Source organism: Lolium rigidum, chromosome 6 (genome assembly GCF_022539505.1).
Source record: "Lolium rigidum isolate FL_2022 chromosome 6, APGP_CSIRO_Lrig_0.1, whole genome shotgun sequence".
NCBI lineage: Eukaryota > Viridiplantae > Streptophyta > Magnoliopsida > Poales > Poaceae > Lolium > Lolium rigidum.
The window spans coordinates 146,022,840-146,035,608 of NC_061513.1; the positions used below are offsets into that span (position 1 = coordinate 146,022,840).

The 12,769-nt window shown below is 44.8% G+C and overlaps 1 protein-coding gene across 1 annotated transcript; it reads left to right on the forward strand.

Annotated features, from left to right (window-relative positions):
• The first annotated feature begins 1,919 nt into the window (after positions 1 to 1,919).
• Positions 1,920 to 9,958, forward strand: LOC124661007 (CTD small phosphatase-like protein 2-A). Its single transcript, XM_047198865.1, has 7 exons — positions 1,920 to 2,002; positions 6,852 to 7,036; positions 7,609 to 7,709; positions 8,085 to 8,190; positions 8,394 to 8,873; positions 8,962 to 9,299; positions 9,539 to 9,958. The coding sequence occupies exons 2-7, from the start codon at positions 6,880 to 6,882 to the stop codon at positions 9,689 to 9,691; spliced, it is 1,335 nt and encodes a 444-aa protein (XP_047054821.1). The 5' UTR covers positions 1,920 to 2,002; positions 6,852 to 6,879; the 3' UTR covers positions 9,692 to 9,958.
• Positions 9,959 to 12,769: the final 2,811 nt, after the last annotated feature.

The window sequence follows — 12,769 nt, forward strand, 5'->3', positions numbered from 1 at the left end:
TAGAGGCTTTTTTTGTCAAACAGAATTAGAACCGAAGAAGAGGTGATTGTTTATAAAATCCCAAAAAACATCATAAAACATGGAAATAACATTATATAAGATGAAAATATGTGATAATATGTGGCCATAAAGTGCAAAGTTCATGTATGCATTTTACATGCATCAAATCCTTGCCAAGAAAATGAACAGTTCTTCTAGTGCCAATGCATGCAATCGATACGTCCAAGCATCCCAAGAAATCCTCTTGCTGCATTCCGTGCCATGATCCGGGCAGTGTAATTTTGCAGTGGGAGATTGCAAGTATAGTTCCCCAAACAATGCCACTACTGCACTGAAGAACTGATGCATGCACTCCATGGCAGCGGAGTCGGACATACACATGTAGTCATCTTGTGTACGAGCAGGAGCTCCATAGGCATGCATCCTCAAAGGAGCAGTGCACTTCTGAATCGAGGAAGAACCAAATGTGCCAATACGATATTTCTTACATACGAAGTAGGTGTCGTACTACCGGATGGTCATCACAACTTACAAAAACAGCTGTCGATAATTCGATTCATCATGAAATGGCGCAGAATGCATTGGATCATCGACCAAGCAGTCTTCGTACAACATGCAGTACCCGTCGAGCTTGTGCCTTGGTTTGCTCTTGCGCCGCCCCATCCCGGAACCTCCACGCAGAGGCTTCAAATCCTGGGCGTACGTGGCCATGAGAGTAGTGAGGATCTCCATATGCTCGTTGTCGTTGTAGTCGGCAGCAACAACAACCTTGGCCTCTTCCTCTAGCAAAGCGGCGACCATCTCCTCGTCATCCGAATCCACCCGGGCAAAGCGCCGAACACCTCGCTCTCCGGACAGCTTGGGCGAAACTCGGAGCCTTTGGCAGACTCCTCCAGACGACGGATATGTGGGCGATGGTCGGCGAGATGGGGTGGGAGGGGCTCGACGTCCCTGCCTCCTCCGATGGTGGGAACGGTGGAGGTGGTGAGGCATGGTGGTTGCGACGATCTAACGGGGTTGCGGAGAGAATGGTTGAAATTGGGTTTTTTTGGTTATCTCGTCGTTGTCGATAACGCTGACCCACGCTGTTTTCATCTCCAGCCGGCGCCCTCGGTAGCCCGCCGGTGGGTTGGATTCGGCCTGAAACACCGGATTAGAAAAACGCCTTTGCCAATAAAAAAATAAAGTTACGAGTAGAAAAAATCAACTAGGTGAAAAAATACGTCTAACGCCCCCATAGCCTAGATGCTCTATACGTTTTCTTCCGAGCGAGCGTTTGTCACAACAGGGCGAAAAACATTCGAAATGGCGGTGCGTGCGAGTGCGAGTACAACCTTGGTCAGCACAGCGCCTCTCTTTCCTCGCCGGTGACGTGACGGTTGAGACGAACGGTGAGTCAGACCGCAGTCAGCTCCACACCAACGGCTCAGATCACGCCTCTGCACCCACACCCTCCATCCAGTCCGTCCACGTCCACTCCTGTTTGACCCTTCTCACCAACCCCGACACGCAACCCCTCGCCCTATGACTCCAGCCGCAAGCTCTCTCCGACCGCCGCAACCCACCCACACACACCTTACCCTCTCACTGACACCCGGACCCGCCCCACCCCGGACCCACGTACAGCGGCTCGGACCCAAAAATCTCCCGCGGCGCGGGTAGCAAAGTGTGGCACGACCAATTCGGAAACCCACCCACAGCAGCGTCTGACACCATGACATCTGGGCCCGGATCCCACCGTCGGCCCACCGGTCAGTGATCCCGCCCAAGACGAGTGGAGAGGAGGGCCGCTATAGCTCGCTACCAAATTCGAGACCGAGCCCTCATAATTCTCCACTTCCCCCCCCCCCCCCCTCCCCTCTCCTCTTGTGATTCCGGTGCTCGTCTCCCTCTGCACCCAGAGGTCCGTCTCCCCGTCCCCCTCCTCTCTCCTCCCTCCGTCCCGCCTCCGGGAGAGGTCGAGGGAGAGAGGGAGAGCCGCGCCACCTGCAGCTGCGTCTCGGTAAGCTTCCAGCCCCTTCTCTGCGCAATTCTGTGCCCTGATTTGTTCTGCCTCCTAGGCTACAGATGGCGGCTCGATTCGGTAGAATTCCTTCGCGTCTGGCCTGGTAGGGGTTCTCCTCTAGATCGTGGTCCGGATGGCGCCGGAATTCCCTCGTCCTGGCCACGGGGTTTGGGTTTTGGGGGATGTATTTTCGAAAGAAAAAAAAACACACAGACGGAGAATTCTAAGTTCTTGCGCAGCGGATCAAGATTGGGGGGAACGTATAGGAGGCTTCATATTCTTCCGGACCCGCTAGACCGCGATGCTTGTTCTCTCTCACCCCGTCCTCGTTCTAGCCGGGGAAATTCAATTTTTCTTCGTCTGGGATGAAACTGCGCTGCTTCGCTTCGCCTACTTCGTTAGTTCTCTGTCGGAACCGCAGCTAGCGTGTATTCTTTTCTAGCTAAATCTCTATGTTGACTTACAGGAGCTTATGTGGTTCTAGCGCACGGCGGAGATCTGACTACTTTCTAGGGTTTGTATGTCGGAATTTCAGTTTCACCTGTTCAAAAAAGCATGTTCTTTTGGTACTAGCTGATTTCGGGCACATGCTTCCAAAAGGAATAGCTTCGTCGAAATAGTTTCTCCCGCGTAAATTCACTTATCCTTCCCCTTTAGGGTTTGGGTTCTAGTTGTTGTTTTGGCGGCACGCGGTCTTACCTTGTGCTTGCTTTCTTGAATGGAAACCATGGGAATTACTTGGTCCAAACAGTTCTATTGCACGGCGGAGATCTGACTACTTTTCAGGGTTTGTCTGTTCGAATTTCAGTTTTTCCTGTTCAAAAGCTCTTCTTTTGGTACTAGCTGGTTTTCAGGCACACATCCTTTCAAAAAGAATAACCTAACATGGTCGAAATAGTTTCTCCCGCATAAATTCACTTGCTCTTCCCCTTTAGGGTTTAGGTTCTAGTTGTTTTGGCTTTACGCGGTCTTACCTTGTGCTTGCTTTCTTGAATGGAAATCATAGGAATTACTTGGTCCAAATTGTTTCTCCCGCGTAAAGTTACTTACTCTTCCCCTTTAGGATTTGGGTTCTAGTTGTTTTGGCTTTACGCGGTCTTACCTTGTGCTTGCTTTCTTGCATGGAAATCATAGGAATTACTTGGTTTAAATTGTTTCTCCCGCGTAAAGTTACTTACTCTTACCCTTTATTAGGGTTTAGGTTCTAGTTGTTTTCGCTGTACACCAACTTACCTTGCGGTTGCTTTCTTGAATGGAAATCATCTAAGTTTGTTTGTTTGCGTTTACAATTGGAAAGAAAACAAAATATGCAGATTTAATTATTTAACGGTTCCCCTGCTTTGCTGCAAAAAGGACACTGCTTTTACGTAAGCAAAGGAGCACTTGCGGAAACATGTGAGGAAACAAAATAAATGCAAATTCCACCATTTTAACGGTTCCCCTGCTTTGCTGCTAAAACGGCTTTTGCGTAAGCTAAGGACCACTTGCGGAAACATGTGAGAAACAAGGTATGCAAATGTAACCGTTTTAATGGTTCCCCTGCTTTGCTGGTAAAACGGCTTTTCCGTAAGCTAAGGACCACTTTTGCGGAAACATGTGACAAACAAAGTATGCAAATTCCACCATTTTAACCGTTCCCCTTCTTTGCTGGTAAAAATTCTTTTGCGTAAGCTAAGGACCACCTGCGGAAACACGTGAGAAACAAATATGCAAATGCAACCGTTTTAACGGTTCCCCTGCTTTGCCGCTAAAAAGAATACTGCTTTTACGTAAGCTAAGGAACACTTGCGGAAACATGTGGGAAATAAATTGCAAATTTAACATTTTAACGGTTCCCCATCTTTGCTGCGTAAGCTAAGGAGCACTTGTGGAAACATATGAGAAACAAAATATGCAAATTTAACATTTTAATGGTTCCCCATCTTTTCTGGTAAAAGGACACTGCTTTTGCCTAAGCTAAGGAGCACTTTTGGAAACATATGAGAAACAAAATATGCAAGTTTAACATTTTAATGGTTCCCCATCTTTGCTGGTAAAAGGACACTGCTTTTGCGTAAGCTAAGGAGCACTTACGGAAACATGTGAGAAACAAAACATGCCAAAATTACGGTTCCCCATTTGCTGGTAAAAGGGTACTGCTTTTGCGTAAGCTAAGGAGCACTTGCAGAAACATGTGAGTAACAAAACATGCAAATTTCACCATTTTAATGGTTCTCCTGCTTTGCTGGTAAAAGGCCAGTGCTTTTGCGTAAGGAAAGGAGCACTTGCGGAAACATGTGAGAAACAAAATATGCCTATTTAACCATTTTGCGGTTCCCCTGCTTTGCTGGTAAAAGGATACTGTTTTTGCGTAAGCTAAGGAGCATTTGTAGGAACGTGTCATTAGGAGTGCAAACTGTCCAAGACAGTACGACTTTAGCCAACGGCAGTACTTTCAAGGTGTAGGTTATATTATATTCGTTCATGAGTTCGACCCGGTTCAGAATTGGCCCAATCAGGGTTCTTCTCGAGATTGTGGTGCAGATGGCTCGGGAATTCCCTTGTCCTGGCCTGCAGGATTTGGGTTTTGGGGGGATATTTTGAAAACACACACACGGGGAATTTGAGTTCTGGGGCGGCGAATCAGATTGGTAGCGCGTACGAGGTTTTGATTCTTCTGGACCCTCTAGTCTGCGTGCTTGTTTTGTCCTCCCAACCTCGTTCTAGTTGGAGATTTCTATTTTTCTTCATCCAAGTTGAACTTTGCTGCTTTGCTTTGCCTACTTCGTTAGTTTTCTGTCAGAACCGCACATAGCGTGTAATATTTTTTTCTAGCTAAATCTCTATGTTGACTTGAGAGCTTATGTGGTCCTAGTGCTCTGCCGTGATCCGAGTACTTTTAGGGTTTTGTTTGTTGTAATTTCAGTTTTTTCCTGCTCTTTTGGTGCTTGATATTTGGGAACATCCCTTCAAAAGGAATGACGTAGTTGAAATAGTTTCTCCCGTGTAAATTTGCTTACTCTTCCCCCTTTAGGGTTTGGATTCTTGTTGTTTTCGTTTTACTCGATCTTACCTTGTGGTTGCTTTTTTTTTGCATGGAACTTATATGTATTGATGCCGTTCGTTATTTCTACTTAGGCTTTTGCTGCCGATCTAGCTTCTAAGTTCTTTTTTCTTTGCTGTAGTACACTGAAATCTCTTACTCTAGCTTGCAGCTTCACAATACTAGTAATTGATGAAGTATGTTATACATCTAGGTTTGTGTGTTTGCTTCTACAATTGAAAAAAAAATGCAAGCATTTTAACGGTTCCCCTGCTTTGCTGGTAAAAGGATACTGCTTTTGCGTAACTAAAGGAGCACTTTTGGAAACATGTGAGAAACAAAATATGCAAATTTAACCATTTTAGTGGTTCCCCTGATTTGCTCAAGGAGCACTTGCGGAAACATGTGGGAAACAAAATATGCGAATTTAACTTAGCGCTTCCCCATCTTTACCGGTAGAAGGATACTGCTTTTGCGTAAGCTAAAGAGCACTTGTGGAAACATGTGAGAAACAAAATATGCGAATTTAACATTTTAACGGGTCCCCATTTTTGCCGGTAAAAGGATACTGCTTTTGCTTAAGCTAAGGAGCACTTGCGGAAACATGTGAGAAATCAAGTATACAAATTTAACTCTTCAACGGTTCCCCATCTTTGCTGGTAAAAGGATAATGCTTTTGCGTAACCTAAGGAGTACTTATGGAAACATGTGAGAAACAAAATATGCGTATTTAACCATTTTAATGGTTCGCCTGCTTTTCTGGTAAAAGGATACTGGTTTTGCATAAGCTAAGGAGCATTTACGGAAACATGTGATTAAGAGTGCAAACTGTCCAAGACAGTACGACTTTTGCCAACGGGACTGTCTTTCAAGGTGTAGGTTATATTATATATTCCTTCATGAGTTCAATACTTCAACCCAGTTCAGAATTGGCTCAAGCAGTGTTGCGCAATGTTGGGGGTATTAAGGCATGGGAAGAACTGCAATGTGCATTAGATGTACATTGATTATCAAGTAATGTCGTATGGTTGGACTGAAAACTCTTCTTCAGAAAGGTTGGACACGTAGGACATTTGTATGTTATACCTGTTTGTTGCAAACAGATTATCAGCACTCCTCTGTTTGTATAGACTAGGAGGTTAAGCAAGGAGGATGGGAGAGGATGGGAGTGATTCACAATGTTAGCTTAAAAACAGACACTGTGTCATGGTTGCTTTTACATGACCATGAACCAGCTAACTTACATTGCCAATACCACTAAACACTGCATACTTCCACAGCACTCTATGTCCACTTGTACTTCGCGCTGCATGTCTATATCTGTGATGCCACCATGATGAATACTGGTGCTGCCCCTGCATTAGTTTGGGGATATCCAGATTGGTACTTTCAAGTAAACAGACCAACTTGCTTTGCAGCCTAAAATGGTCTGTTTGGTATTAGGTGTGGGTGTCAGTTATCACAGAAGCATGGTCCTGATCCTTTTTCTTATTTTGCAAAGTCACTGTGGGTTAAGGGTTTTGTTTAGTATCAGTACACTCGGTGATCCATGCTGAATAGTGATAGATTAAAATATTTCCTCCTTTTTTTTCAAGTAACCAAGCAGGGGTAGGTCGAAGATTTACTTTGTATACAGAACAATAGTATTACCTCCGTTTGGAAATGTAATTATGTTTTGGAAAGCTAAATTAAGACATACTACATTTCGGAACGGAGGTAGTACATCTTAGCATGTCATACATTCTTTAAATCATAAGTATATGTTGAGCCTGTTCTCTCCCTTTTTGGAAGTCACATTTTCTTACTTATGTAATGGATGTGCAGACAGTTGTGAACTGCAAAGCTGATCAAGATGCCAGCACTGAGAATGAAGAGAAAGTTTGACGAGGATGCTTTTGGGAATGAGTTTGACACCAAGTCCAAGAAATCTATGAAAATCTCGCATTTTCAAGTTGATGAGTTAGAGCAGGCAGCTGTGTTGAACTCATCTTATGAAGATCCTCAGGATGGTAAGTTTCTGCATAGGTGCTCTAAAAAGAGAGGTGACTACATGTGCATGTAATAGGTGTCTTGCTTTCTAATGAATAAAATATATTGAACATACATTTTGCCACAAGTTTGAAATAAAAATTCATTCAAATTAGCTCTGCTATTTGTTCATAGCTCTATTATCCTTAGCTGTATATTCAGGACGTACTCTTGTTTCTAAATACTTGGCACTTATGACCAAGTGAAGCATACCAAGGTATGGCTACAATAAAATTTGACCAAAACCAATCTAACATGAAGTGTAACCTGGAGGAGGGTTTAATAGGGATATTTGGGAAATTTACCTTGATATTAGCAAGTCCAAGGTGACAAGTGTTTCAGGAAAAAAATTATGGTGTCAGAAATGGAGGGAGTATTTTTTGTTGTCATACAAAGCTAGAGGATTTCATAAAAAACCTCCAATAAGTATTGTATGTGTCTTAACATTGATGAGTTGGTTTTACACACATTATTTGTGGCCATAGATGGTTGGTGATTTAAGGTTAGTGAACCTGTGTATATTTCATATGGATTGACAGTCTCCTTTTTTCAGAGCCTGAGCCAACAAGTGAGCTAGCTGTCCAGGATATTAGGATCATGGAAGTTTCTGCCTTGGATGCTGTACTTGGAGGAACATCTATTGCTTTGCTCAAGGTCAGCATCATCTGGTCTCATATTTGCAGTGATTAACATTGTGCACTCATCCTTGTGTTTAGTAATTTGGCTTCAATACTTCTCATTTTGGGCTCTTGTATTTCTATTACCAAAGGATTCCATTGCTTCCCTAGTTTGTAATATTGTCACTTGGGTCACTGTTGGGCATTAGTTAGGTGGATGGTCTTCTCTTCTCGACTTGCATTATTGATGCTTTTGTTGTAATGATGATTGCTTGACAGCCTTAATTCGATATTTGAACTTCTCTTTGTTTTGTTTGTAAGTATGTTTACATGATGGCTCTCAGTAAGATTCACTACCGTTTCCAATTTGGAAGAACCCCTGCAACTTGAGGTTGTCCTATTTGTTTTACAGGATTTAATATCTGAAAGAGTGGTTTCACCAAATTTGGAAATTGATTCCTCGTCTGATAATGATGGCAGCAAATCTCAGTTAAATGTAGTCACCAATGTCGATAAAGGTAAGGAATGACCCAAACCCCTACATCAGTTTGTTTGTAATCATGCTTATCCTCTAGGTTATATGTTTTTTGTTCATGACCAATCTATATTTATCTGTACTTACAAAAACACATCCATCAAATGTGATCTTTTGGGGAATACATTTATTATGCTTAAGAGCAAGGTTCAACCTGTGCATTAATTTACAATTTTGCATTTGCAGGTGTTGCAGATGGTGTAATTTATGCAGCACAAGATAATTGTGCTGTTAATGATCATGAAGGAGTCCTGGGCTCAAACCAGGACTGCAGTCTGTTGGACATTTATAATCCCGACGATGCTTTCCCTTTCTTATTTGATGCTCCAACTGGTCTCCTGGCTAGCTACAGTACATTATGTGATGAATTTGTATCGATTGATTCATTGATAGACATGAGCGGCATTTGCGGAATGTTCCCACTTAATGAGATCACTGTGGAAGGCGGTATTTGCAATGAAGCATGCTCAGCACCAGGAGATATGTGCTACAGTAACACTGGTGGGGAGTACTTTAGTAACTCCGAGGTGTTAGAGTGGCTTAATCCATATGTGGATGAGGAGAATGTACCTAATCTTATTGACTATGCCGAGTTGGGTTCAGATGCTGCTTGTGTACCTAAAGAGCAAGCGACCAGGAAGGTCACTCTTGTGCTTGATTTGGATGGTATGTTGCTAGCATGCTAGTAATTACTATATGTGTTAACTTGTTGCTTGCCGTCGAGACTAATGTATTGATACTTCTTCCTGTGCAGAAACCCTTGTTCATTCAACCATGGAGCACTGTGATGATGCTGATTTTTCCTTTCCTGTGTTCTTTGATATGAAAGAACATGTGGTATATGTGAGGAAGAGACCACATCTGCATATGTTCCTCCAGAAGATGGCGGAGATGTTTGACGTTGTTATATTCACAGCCAGCCAAAGTGTCTATGCAGATCAGCTGCTTGACAGGCTTGACCCAGAGAAGAAATTATTCTCTAGGCGCTTTTTCCGTGAGTCGTGTGTTTTTACGGAAAGTGGTTACACAAAAGATCTGACTGTCATTGGAGTTGACCTCGCAAAGGTTGCCATAATTGACAACACTCCGCAGGTAAATTGCTACGATGAATTATTTGGCTCTTAGTACTGCCACAGTTGCATTAGTAGTTAAAGTGTCTCACAAAGTGTTACTAACCAACATCTCTGTTTGGCAACTTCTACTGATCGCTTCTCAAAAAAAAAACTTCTACTGATCGCTGCTGCATTCTCTGTTCAGTTCTCTGCCTAAGCATTTCTTATAATGTCAGAATAGTTGATGATGTCTGAATACTTGTTCCTTGCTTTGTACAGGTTTTCCAATTGCAAGTGAATAATGGTATACCCATAGAGAGCTGGTATAAGAACCCCTTGGACGAGGGGTTACCCCAGCTGATTCCATTCCTAGAGACTCTTGCTGTTGCGGATGATGTTCGACCCATAATTGCCCAGAAGTATGGCAACTAAAAAGGATAGTTCCTGAGGTTTTCCGGCAAGTGATAGGAGCATATTGGTGGTTACTCAGATAGAGGAACAAGAACTCACATGACATGTTGACTGGACTAGTTGAGACTCTGCAGTTTTCTTCTCTTGTTTACATCGCTTCCATAGGATCAAGAATTTTGGTTGCATAGCTACCCCTCTTGAAATTGTACATATCCTCAGCACATTCCATAGAATTTTGTACATAGAATGCTGTTAGAAATGAAAATGAACCTCCGAAAATTTCTTCTTTGCACCGTTGTCATGTGTGGCCAAGCGATTCTTACTTTGATTCTCTTGCCGTTTTGACTTCTGATTGGCCTGTCGTCTGTTTCTTTTGGCAGTCCACGGCGTACCGTGTCTGTTAAGTTAATAGCATTTCTGTACTTGGTCCAAGCTCTAACTTGTATATCGTCCAAGGATTTAGAGCATCTCCAGTCGCGTCCCCCAAAGGGATTTGGGGCGCGCCGGACAAAAAAAGCGTTCCAGCCGCGTCCCCCAAAGCCCTTTTTTGTCCGGCGCGGCCCGATATGGTGTCCGGCGCCCCGAGCCTGACGCTCCGGGGACGCCGGACACAACGAAAAGCGAGGCAGGCTCCCACATGTCGGCGACTATTTGCATAAACCGTTGGTTCGCGCCTCTTTTCTCGTCGCTCCTTCCTTCCCGCGCCTCCCACCCCACCGCCGCCGTTGGATTTTCCGGCCGTTTGGGCGTCTGATCTGTGCTGTGAGTCAGCACCGTTGTCGCGGCAGGGGCTCCCGCTGGTCGTGCCGCCGCCGCCGCGTCGCCAGCGCCTCCCAGAACGCGCCGTCAAATCCGCCCCACCTCCGCGCACGTAAGGTGCTCGACGACTTGCCGGCAGGCGCGATTGGTCGTCGTTTGTTGCGTCGTCTGCCTCGGCGCAATTTTAACCATTGATTTTGCTTTAGCCATGGACAGCGACGATGAGATGGTTGCCCTGCTGCTAGAGGACGAGCAAGCGTTCGACGACGACCTACGGGAGCATTTGCTGATCATCGCGTCCCTCCAGGACATGCTTGACGCTGAAGCGGAGAAGAGGAAGAGGCCGCGCCGCGGAGGATCAAGGCCGGGAAGAAGGAGGTCGAAGCCCCGGCAGAGGATGGAGGGGCATGCCATGCTGCACAACGACTACTTCGCCGACGAGGCAACACATGCCGACAATTTTCGGCGCCGGTACAGGATGAGCAAGGGCCTCGTTCATGAATATCCTCCACGGCGTTCGAGAGTTCGACCCCTACTTCAAGCTCAAGGTCGACGCCGTAGGCGTTCTCGGTTCTCATCCATTCGAAGTGCACCGCCGCCATGAGGATGCTTGCATACGGAGCACCCGCCGATACACGGACGACTACCTTCGCATGAGTGAGTCTACCGCCATTGAGTGCATGTACAAGTTTTGCCGAGCCGTGGTGGGAAAGTTTGGCAAATACTACTTGAGAGGGCCAACCGAGGAAGAGATCGCAAGGATCATGGCACAAAATGCTGCCGGAGGATTTCCCGGAATGCTTGGAAGCATCGATTGCATGCACTGGGCATGGAAGAACTGCCCGTTTGCTTGGCAAGGTATATACAAAGGGCGTCATGGATATTGCAAGTGTGGTGCTTGAAGCCGTGGCAGATTATGACTCGTGGATTTGGCATTCTTTCTTTGGCATGGCGGGATCACACAATGACATCAACGTGTTGCAGCGGTCTCCGGTGTTCAGCAGACTAGTCGAAGGGCATGCTCCACCATGCAACTATGAGATCAATGGCCACCAATATACCAAAGGCTATTATCTAGCCGATGGTATATATCCAAAATGGGCCACTTTTGTCAAAACAATCTCGAATCCATCAGATCAGAAGAATTCTCACTTTGCTACGCGATAGGAGGCTTGCATGTAGCATGTCGAGCGGGCATTTGATGTGCTTCAAGCTCAATTTGCAATTGTTCGGTACCCTGCTCTAAGCTGGTCTCACGACGAAATGTGGGAGGTGATGCAGTCTTGTGTGATCATGCACAACATGATCATCGAGGATGACCGCAAGAATCATGTTAGGTCACATGTTGGTCCCTATGAGTGTCAAGGCCCTCTCGCGGAGGTTGATCATGAGTTGCCTCGCAGATTTTGCCGATTTTCTCGCCATGCACGCAGAGATCCGTGACAGCAATGTGCATGAGCAACTTCAAGCCGATCTCGTTGAGCATTTGTGGAGGATCAAAGGAAATACCGTGGCACCTTGATGTATCATCTAGCCCTTTTCATTATATTTGATTACTTGTTTTATTGTTTGTTGTAATTTAATTTGAAAACAATCCTCGAAAATATTTTTTTTCATATGCTACATTTCATATAAATGGTTCATGTGTTAGAGAAAATATTTTAAATGTTTGGGGGCGGCGTTTGGGGAACGCGGCTGGGGAGCGACGTCCCCCAAACACGGCACGAACAAAACACGTCCCCCAAACGCTCAATCCGGCGCGGTTTGGGGGACGGTTTGGGGGACGCGGCTGGAGATGCTCTTATGTGTTCAGTTGGATTTTGTAGTATGGCGTGAATATTATGATGTTTAACTGTGGATTGCGTAGTCCATCTTGAAATGATGAGTTGTGCCCATACAGCCATACGGGACGTTTTTTACATTGCTGATTGGGAATGATCTACTCCCTCCGAAAAGTTCCGAAAAGTATTCAGAGCGGGAGGGACTATTAGAGATTTGAAGATGGTAAGAGGTCGGATACATGTTTTTACATTGTTATTAAGTGCGAATGGTCTCAGAAATTTAAGGATAGTAAGAAATCCAGTGCATATACCGATATATGAATACGCTAAACTAAATGTTCGGCGTATTCATATTTACGTCTTGATCCGAGCTACTACAAATCATTATCTTACTTGCTACTACGACAGTACATAGGTCAGTATATCACAAGTTCTCAGCCAATTCGACTGATACCCGTGTACTCCCTCTGTCCATAAATATATGTGTCTATATACATTCAAATTTTGACATCTATTTATGGACAGAGGTAGCACTATACAAATCCTACCGGATGACTAC